Genomic DNA, 10,496 nt, shown 5'->3' with positions numbered 1-10,496 from the left:
ATTGAGATAAGAGGCGAGTGGTGATGGATTTCTCTCCCTTACAGGGAAGAGACATGCTAGATTGAGCCCCATATGATTGTACACAACATGATGAAGGATAAGATCAATGACAATGGCTTCAAAAAGCTAATTCTACCACTGGAGATGATATCGCACTACATTCTTAGGTGCAAGAAGCCCATAATAATGATCAATTGGGATTTGAAATCACAACATCAATCATTTTTATTTGGGTGCAACTACCTTAGGGTGCCATTTGAAGGAAATTACCTTGCTCCAGTGTCTATTTTTACGTTCTTTTGGGATGTATTTAGCTAATGTTTGGAAGCAAATCCTCTAAGAGATATCCCATGGGCATTAAAAGGAGTTTTTAAACATTTAAAAGGGATTATGATCAAGAACAAAATTTTCAATCTCATTGAAGGGTGTATTTACAAAGTCAAGATTTATGGTTTACAATTGTGCTAGAATGTGTGTTCACATGGCTGTTGTTGAAGCTCTTAACAAGATGCACGTAGGTCAATTTAAGATGCAAGAAGGAGGATAAGAGGATCTTACTGTTGAGAATGCAACAAGATGATGGAGCTTAGTGGAAAGGAGTCGCCTTCACTAAGTGGGCCCGCAGGCAAATTATGGCGCAAAATCTATTTTTAGACTGTCTATTTTTAGACATATGGATCATGGTTTGAGTTGTAGGATGTTGTTTATGGATGATTGGTCATGTTGGGAAAAAATAGATGAACTTCTATTTCTGGTTCACAACAGAAGTGATCAAAGTCTATTTTTAGAGTGCCAGGTTAAAAATAGAAAAGTAAAATATTATTGTCTCATAATAATATTTAGACTATAAAATTTATCTTATTCTCTTGGAGCACTTCAGTTTGAGCTACAAATGTGGCACATGCAGCTGTCAGAAGGAAATACGCTTTTCATTGTGGGTCAGTTGAGCTATTGCATGCAGGACTTCAGTTAGAACTCATGTGGTTGATTTTCGGTGGAGTTGATTGTGGAGTTGATGGAGTTGTGTTCAGTTTGACTTGGTTAAACTAGTTGTAATTAGTCTAACTGCAAATAGACCAGTGATGAGTGATGTGAATTAATTATTAATTAATTCACTAATTATTAACTCATAAAGCAACTAAAGAATACATCAGTTAACTCAGTGCATGGACAGTTCAGTGGAGACAGGTGTTAGAGGTTGAGATTGCTATCAGTTGTGACTATAGTTGTGCATGAGATCTTGCACAATCAGTGGGATTGAGTAATGCCAATGAGGACTACGCAGTGCGGGCCAATATCAAGGCAATTGTAGCTTGTGCTCACGTGATTCTCTTGCAGGATTGTGTAGTGGAGGCAGGCAAAGTAGCGGAGGAGATTTGAACCTGTGACTTGTTCGGATCTGAGCTAGTTTTGTGTGTAATGGGTGGAGATAGTACTGAGTACTTGTGAGGGGTATTGTACTATGTATTGTTACATGTTCTCAATAATTATAATATACATATAGTGTGGGGTTTTCAGCTGTATGCTTTCCCCGGGTTACATACTGTGTTAATGTGCACATGCGATTGATGTTTCATTGTTTTTAATGCTGCTAAATTGATGATCAACGTAGAGGAGGTTATGTATTATGCATGTATTCCGCAATAGTGTATAATCGGGATAATCTCTATTGAATATGTGTTTATTATTCAAAATTTCTACATGGTATCGGAGCAGAGTTGATCATCAGATCTATTATTCAAAAAGTGGTTACATTTTATTTCTTCAGGCAGAGTCTGTAATCGGGCCAGGTAGCCTTTGGATTCATCCTTCCTTTGGAAGGTGAGATATCTGGTAAAAGCCCATACATTCAATCTTTGTACGAGAAATACTTTGTTCTCACGAATTCTAGATCAGAAGCAGTTGAGTTTTGAGCTGGTGGAATTCGAATTTGCAGCAGTGTTTTCTTGGTGTCAACGTTGCAATGTCTTTCAATGGATTGCGATTGGAGTATGCTCTTGAGGGCAGCTCAAACTATATTGCATGGAAGGACATGATGGAGGCAGTGTTAGATGACAATGGGCTGAAGGATTTCATAGAGGTTGAGGTCCCAAAACCTACTGATGTTGCTGAAGCTGTGGTTTGGCAAAAGAAGACAGCAAAGTGTCGAAGGATTCTGTTGGAGGGCGTGAAGGATCACATTGTGTCTAGCCTGCATGGAAAGGCTTCTCCATACTTGATGTGGAAAGCGTTGACAGATCTATTCCAAAGCAAGAGCGACCAGAGGAAGTTGGCGCTCAAGGATAAACTCAGAAACATTAAGTGTGAGAATGGAGACAGTATGCCCAGGTATCTCACGAAGTTCACCCAGTGCAGGGATGAGCTGGGAAGTGTGGGGGTGACTGTTGATGATGAGGACTTGGTGAGCTTGGCTCTCCTTGGTCTTCCGAAGAGTTGGCATTCCTATCAAGACTCTGTCAATGGTCGGGAGAAATTGCCAGGATGGGAGAGACTTTGGTCGGATCTTGTGCAAGAGGAGATCAGACGGAGCACCAGAGACAGTTCTTCATGCATGCATGATGAGGAGAACTATGCCTTAGCGAGTAAGGTGAAGAAGGGCAAGGAGAAGGGTTCTCTTTCTGAATCCAGTTCTTCCAATGATGGGAAGAAGGTTGACAAGTCGAAGGTGAGATGCTTTCGTTGTCATGAGTTGGGCCATTATGCTACTAATTGCCCAAAGAAGAAATCCAAGAATGGATCCACGGAAGGATCTGAAGGTGAGGCACTTGCTTCACAATTTGAGCTGGATTTCACACTCTTCACATGCATGGTTTCATCCATGGTGGGAAGTGGTTGGTTTCTTGATAGTGGAGCTTCTTTCCACATGACCAGTGACAAAAGTTTGTTCAGTACTTTGGAGGAGAAAGATCTCCAGATACTCATAGGGATGGGTAATGATGAGAAGTATAGTGTCTCAGGTGTAGGCACTGTTATTTTTCAGAGGGAGCATGGAGCTCGCCTTACCTTGATCGATGTCAAGTATGTACCAAGACTGAAGAGAAACTTGGTGCCGATTGCGATGCTGGAGGACAGAGGCTATGATGTAGTCTTCAGTAAGGGAAAGGTTTTCCTTAGACACATCATCACTAGACAGGTGAAGCAGATTGGTTCACGGGTCAAGAACCTGTATGCTCTTGAGGTTCAAGATGCATGCAAAGCCTTGAGCAGCGAGGCAACTGATGGAGACTTGGTGGTTGAGAGGGAGCGTATATTACCTCTTAACATGCAGAGCCAGAAGAAGTCTCAGACGATTGTGGAGGAGCCACGATTGGTGCAGCAGCTTGAGGAGGTTGTGGAGCAGCCACAACAAGGGAAGCTGAGAGGAGATCGAGTAGAGACATCTACTCATGCAGAGACCTCCAGTAGGGGGAAACTTCGAGCCAGGTGGGCAGAGGGATCGCATGCAGCCATACCTCCAGGTAGGAGGTGGGGTGATGTGGATTGATCGTCCCAAGGAGGAAGGGCAGGATCCTTGAGGTACCCAACCTCTTGGATGAGACCTTGCTATGGGAGCCTTGATGTGGAGTAGCAGGGACTAAATGATTGGGTAGAGACAGATGCGGATGGAGCGGTAGAGAGAGCAACAGTGCAGGGAATCCCAGGATAGCACATAGCTAGCAGACTGCAGCAATGCGAGAGGCACAAGTGTTTTGCACAGTGCTAGGTGGCACAGAGAGGTGTGCAATGGTGCAAGATGCATGGAGATGTTGCAGTAGCGCAGATGTCAGAGAGGGAGCACTTGTCAGCAACAGGTAGAGCTTCAGCATCAGAGTATGTTCCTAGCCCAACAGAGTGGTCAGTTGGGAGTGTTTTTGTTCCAAGTGTTGTTGGAGCAAGTGGAGTGGAGAATCATGTCGCATGCAAAACATTCCAGAGTTGCAGGATAGGGGTTGCTGATAATCCATATCTTGTTGAGAGGGAGTGTTGAGAATGCAACAAGATGATGGAGCTTAGTGGAAAGGAGTCGCCTTCACTAAGTGGGCCCACAGGCAAATTATGGTGCAAAATCTATTTTTAGACTATATCTATTTTTTGACATATGGATCATGGTCTATGAGTTGCAGGATGTTGTTTATGGATGATTGGTCATGTTGGGAAAAAATAGATGAACTTCTATTTCTGGTTCACAACAGGAGTGATCAAAGTCTATTTGTAGATTGCCAGGTTAAAAATAGAAAAGTCAAATATTATTGTCTCATAATAATATTTAGAGTATAGACTTTATCTTATTCTCTTGGAGCACTTCAGTTTGAGCAACAGATGTGGCACATGCAGCTGTCAGAAGGAAATACGATTTTCTTTGTGGGTCAGTTGAGCTATTGCATGCAGGACTTCAGTTAGAACTCATGTGGTTGAGTTTTAGTGGAGTTGATTGTGGAGTTGATGAAATTGTGTTCAGTTTGACTTGGTTAAACTAGTTGTAATTAGTCTATCTGCAAATAGACTAGTGATGAGTGATGTGAATTAATTATTAATTAATTCACCAATTATTAACTCATAAAGCAACTAAAGAATACATCAGTTAACTCAGTGCATGGACAGTTCAGTGGAGACAGGTGTTAGAGGTTGAGATTGCTATCAATTGTGACTATAGTTGTGCATGAGATCTTGCACAATCAGTGGGATTGAGTAATGCCAATGATGACTGCGCAGTGTGGGCCAATATCAAGGCAATTGTAGCTTGTGCTCACGTGATTCTCTTGTAGGATTGTGCAGTGGAGGCAGGCAAAGCAGCGAAGGAGATTTGAACCTGTGACTTGTTCAGATCTGAGCTAGTTTTGTGTGTAAAAGGTGGAGATAGTACTGAGTACTTGTGAAGAGTATTGTACTATGTATTGTTACATGTTCTCAATCATTATAATATACAGATAGTGTGGGGTTTTCAGCTGTATGCTTTCCCCGGGTTACATACTGTGTTAATGTGTGCATGCGATTGATGTTTCATTGTTTTTAATGCTGCTAAATTGATGATCAACATAGAGGAGGTTATGTATTATGCATGTATTCCGCAATAGTGTATAATCGGGATAATCTCTGTTGAATATGTGTTTATTATTCACAATTTCTACACTTACAAACATTATGCTCCTTAAGCTTCAATAAAATCAATTGGCTTCTTCCTTATATGTAGGAGTGGAGCAAATTATTTAACGAAAGACTTAAATGAATAGCATGGAAGAATAATTGAGATTAATCAGGAACCAAATGGAAGAAATTCAATTGCAGATTGTAGAAGGGTGCTAGGAACCTTCTCACTTCGTCAGGTCAATGATTATGGAGAACATAGGGCTCCCACACCTCAATGAACCAACTAGACAAGATAAGGAACTTGACTTTGCAGACAAAGACCTTGAAATCTAAATTTGGTTTATATGGAATGCAAATTTTGTATGTATTTAGGATCTTTTGGGAAACTATTTACCTATAAATGTTTTAGTAAATCAGTATCGTATATAAGTAACAATTTTGTTAATCGGCTAGCTCAACTTGAATTTGTAGAGATTGATATGCCAAATTTTTCTCTTCTAATATATTGTTGCATGTTTAATGTAGATTTCTAATACAAATGTTCATGGTTATCATTAAAAAAAAAATTGACATCTCAAAAAGTTGAGTTAAAAAAATAAATTGACATAAAATTATTTAATAGAAAATTTAATTAATGTCTAGTAGATTGTATTAGCAAAAGGAGACTATGTTAACCCACAACAATGTTACAAAATGGTGCCTTTAGAGCCATAATTTTCATAAACAATCCTACCAATGACTTGATTTTATCCTCTTAACCTACACATCACAAAAAGCTTCACCATACTTGTACATTTTGTTTTCATCTAAGCCTATTGATATACACTCCTACTAGAGGATACTTCTTCATCGCCCAATGTTTCCATTAAGGTTGGAACATTCAAATCAAAAGGAGTTGAGGGGGAGGAGCAAACTCAATTAGTTGAAGACTTTGTACCCACTACTGACATGGAAGGACAAAATTCTTTTCCCTGCCACTCTTCCATTTTTCGTCAAAGATATCAATCTCACCTGCTTACCTTTGTATCGGGGTTTTGTGCTCTACAATAATTTCCATGGTGGTGATTAGTTCCATTGTCCACTGGTTAGTGTGTAGGTGGAGGGCCATGAACTACTTATGCAACTCCAACAACTCCTCTTCTATCATTGCTACAAACTTCTTCCATTTCTTATCCCAAGTTGCAATGTCAATACTTGTATGTAACCAAGGTGTCTGAAACCAATGTGCTATGACCACCTTCCATTGCAAACGCTAATTAGAAAATTTCTTTTGCAACTACATAATTTCCCTTAAGTTTGAAATTATATGAACCTATAAATTTTGTCTATATGGATTTGGAAAATTGTTTCGTTCAAATATTCTTTTTGCCATGTTAAATTTTCACAATTAGGATTTCTAATTTTCTTCCTTGTTTATATTATTTATAGGTGACACAAAGATAAAATCCTGTATCAAGATGATCCAAAGGGCAGAGCTAAATCCTGTATCAAGATGATCCAAAGGGCAGAGCTGGATTAACTTGATTCAGAGGAAAATCTGCTGGAATAGCTCAGCTGATGGAGCGTGGGGCTGAAAATCGTCATACCAATAAATCCTCACTCAAATAAATGTGCCAGATTTACTCTATCAATCAGGAAGAAAATAAGTGAATCACAGTAGGGTATACGGTGAAAATTAATACATCACTCCCAAGTCAATTTATAAATGAGCAAAGCTGAAAGATGCAGATAACGCCTGTAAGAGAATGTTCAATGAAGTTGGACCAATCACAACGACGAAATGAGAAGTGCTTCGTTGTCCAGATTTGGCAATTTGGATAAGCTGGTAGTTTGGGTCACCATGATAGATATTTATCGAAGATACGGTCATTCCACTGGTAACTTCTTATTTCGTTGCCGAATAGCCTCAATCAGTGTCACAATAGCAAAGGCAAAGGAATGGCTGACAAGCTCTCACTGCCTCCCCTTCTACCTGCTCCAAATTTGCACAAATCCATCTTCCACCCACAGAATTCTCCTCCTCCACCGTCCCCTTCTCATTCATTCCCTGTTATCTCTCTCGTTAAACTCATTCTCAGCACACCTCCACCTCCTCCTCACACGGCCAAGTCCAGATCCCAAGTCAATGAAATCCAAGACAAAAATGATAAGAATCTGATCCTTGAATCACTCTCCAGTCCTCCATCAGTAGTCGAAGACGCGCAAGATGGAAAAGGAGTTCTCCATTCTCAATTGTGTTCCAATGCTCATGTGGGTTTTGAAGAAGGGCCTCCACAACCTGGTATCCAGGAGGGCGCTTCTTCAGGTAAGGCCGTTGTCGACTCCAGAAATGGCACATTCGGAAGCCAGTCATGGAGGAAAGAGCTCTCAGAAACTGGTGAGTTTCTTTTACACTCAATTCTTCAACAAGATGGGAGTTTGGGTGAAATTCTAGATTCGGCCCTAATACAAGAAGGGGATCTTCTGGCAATCTTAAAGGGACTATGTGAATTTAGAGAATGGAAGAAGGCCCTAGATGTATTTGAATGGATAAGAAACCACGAGGATCACAAGCCAAATGCACAAATAATTGCAGTCATGATCAGGATTTTAGGCATAGAGGCTCAATGCTCTAAAGCAACTGACTTGTTTCATAATCTTCCCCTAGAAGGTTATCCGATGAATGCCTATACCTATACCTCTTTAATTTCTACTTATTCCCGGAATCGTATGTACAGAGAAGCGATCTCTCTGTTCAAGAGAATGGAGGAAGGTGGATGTGAACCAAATGTTGTCACCTACAATGTAATGCTTGATGTATACGGCAAGATGGGTAATTCTTGGAACAAAGTTGTATCACTTTTTGAGCAGATGAAAACTCGGGGAATTAAGCCTGATGAATGCACCTACAATACCATTATAGCTGCCTGTGGCAGAGGAGAGCTGTGTGAAGAAGCATCCAATATTTTCAAAGAGATGAAGGCAGAGGGATGTCCCCCGGGTAGAATCACATACAATGCTCTTCTTAATGTTTATGGAAAAGCAGGGTTGCATGGAGAAGCTCTCAAAGTTTTGACAGAAATGGAGAGCAGCAAAGAGTGCCAACCTGATACTGTCACCTATAACGAATTGATTTCAGCTTACTGTACTGCTGGATTCTGTAATGAAGCTGCTGCTTTGATGGATACAATGGTAAATAAAGGAGTGGAGCCTGATGTTTTTACATACACAATCCTGATATCTGCATTTGGGAAAGAAGGAAGAGAGGAGAAAGCCTTGGAGTTCTTCACACAGATGAAGAATGCAGGTTGTCATCCTAATCTGTGCACTTTCAATGCTATCATTGCAATGTACGGAAAAAAGGCAAGATTCCAAAAGATGATGTTAGTGTTTGATAAAATGAAGTCTAGTGGCTATAACCCTGATCGAGTCACGTGGAATACTATGGTGGCTGTGTGTGGTAAAAATGGTATGCATAAGCATGTTGCTAGACTTTTTAAGGAAATGAAGAAAGCTGGATATATTCCAGATCGAGACACTTATAATACCGTGATTGGGGCTTATGGTAGGTGTGGATCAGTTAAGCTGGCTCTAAAAACATATAGCCAAATGATAAAAGCAGGATTTTGTCCTAATCTCTCTACTTACAATGCTCTTTTGAATGCATTAGCTAGGAAAGGGCAGTGGAAGGAAGCAGATGTTGTTTTAGCAGATATGAAGGATGGGGGTTATAAACCAAATGAAAATGCTTATGCTTCCCTGTTGCATGCTTATGGAAATGGTAATTGTATAGTGCAGTTGAAGGCCCTTGCAGAAGATATATATTTGGAAGTCATTTATCCCAGTTGGATACTCCTGAAAGCACTCGTGCTTGTATTTAGCAAGTGTAATTTCTTACAGGAGACGGAAAATGCCTTTACGGAGTTAAAAAGACGGGGTTTTTCCCCAGACTTGGTGACCTACAATACCATGATTGGCATCTATGGAAAGCATGGGCGCATTGATCAAGCCCTTGACATGTTAAATAGCATGAAACAAAACGGGTGGAAACCAGATTTATTTACATACAACTCCTTGATAAGCATGTATAGTAGAGAAGGCAACTGCAGGAAATCAGAAGCTATACTAAGAGATATGGAAGTGGTTGGCGAGAAGCCAAATACCATGTCATACAACATTGTCATCAAAGCATACTGCAAACAGGGTCTTATGCAGGATGCTTCAAGGATTTTCTCAGAAATGATGGATTCAGGAATAAGTCCTTCCATTGTCACCTACAATGCCTTTGTAGCAGGTTATTCAAACCTTGCAATGTTTGAGGAGGCTATGAATGTCATCAACTATATGAAGAAACATGGTTGCATGCCTATTGAGCGCACCTATAATGCCATTGTAGATGGTTATTGTAAGCTAGGAAGATTCCGAGCAGCATCTGATTTTATTAACAAAACTCTAGAAACTGATAACAGTTTTGACCGTAAAGAAATACGTAGACTTTCTCAACGCATAACAGAGTGTTGAAAAACAGAGCTCTGAATCACTCTCGAGTCTCTTCTTTCATGCATTGAAAGCCTCTTGTCGATAACTGCATTTGTTGGAGCTTCAAATGTTGTTATTTGACAAGAAGGATTGTGAACCTTAGCAAGTTAGCGGTGCATGTCAGAATTCTACCAAATGTCTTTATATATATGTTTATGCTTGTCTATGCCCATTTTTCGACGAGTTTGTAAACATAGAGAATTGTCTGTACTGTTTACTTAATTTACATACAATCTTGTATCACTATGGACATGATGATCAAAAGATACCATGCCTGACCTTGGCCTTTATTACAAAAGGTTTCCAGTACTATCTGCTTTACACTCAATCGTTGTTGTTATGATTCGGTTGTAGTTTACTAGAAATGTTAGCCGATTCAAAGCATAAACGTGAAAGGCACTCTGGTTGGATTGTCGGTACTCTTCTTGCATCGTGTCTTAAACTAAGAGGTACAGCATAATCCATCTTTTACACTCTTGGCTACCATTGCTAGTCAACAAGACGAGAGATTAATAGAGTCAATGCATAATACAGGTATTTTGGTTAAAAGGACGCATCTTAAAGAAATTCAATTTAGTTGTTTATCAATAGGTTGTTGAAACTTGAAACAAAGCAAGGTTGTCAATACGCTGTGAAACAAGTGTTTTCTTTATCCACATTTTTCTGGAATCTACATAGCTCTGCATGCTCTCCTTGGGTGTGTGGAGTTGGGCCTTGGCACATGTAGTCCCTGATCTATATTCTTATTCTTACAGTAATTATCATGTTTTTAATCTTTGTTTCATTTTGAATTAACCAGTGTTAAGTTTAAATTCTGGTCCATAGGGAGGTTATGACTGAGCAATCATGGAATTTGTGGTGCAGTGATTCTGAGTCCATTCTGGAAAGGAGACATATTGAAGAAAGCATGA

At 39.9% G+C, this 10,496-nt stretch overlaps 1 protein-coding gene across 1 annotated transcript; it reads left to right on the top strand.

Annotated features, from left to right (window-relative positions):
* Positions 1-6,516: 6,516 nt before the first annotated feature.
* Positions 6,517-9,979, top strand: LOC149258433 (uncharacterized). The gene has a single exon (XM_089415360.1). The coding sequence runs from the start codon at positions 7,006-7,008 to the stop codon at positions 9,565-9,567; it is 2,562 nt and encodes an 853-aa protein (XP_089271486.1). The 5' UTR covers positions 6,517-7,005; the 3' UTR covers positions 9,568-9,979.
* Positions 9,980-10,496: the final 517 nt, after the last annotated feature.

This window comes from Pinus tabuliformis, chromosome 6 (assembly GCF_031772625.1).
Source record: "Pinus tabuliformis cultivar Carrire ecotype Pingquan chromosome 6, CPIR1, whole genome shotgun sequence".
Lineage (NCBI taxonomy): Eukaryota > Viridiplantae > Streptophyta > Pinopsida > Pinales > Pinaceae > Pinus > Pinus tabuliformis.
The sequence above is the reverse complement of the archived record's forward strand: the minus strand, read 5'-3'. Positions and strand labels throughout refer to the sequence as shown.

Excerpts from the sequence above, each read along its gene's own strand:
- LOC149258433 (XM_089415360.1), top strand. The coding sequence starts at position 7,006 with ATGGCTGACAAGCTCTCACTGCCTCCCCTTCTACCTGCTCCAAATTTG.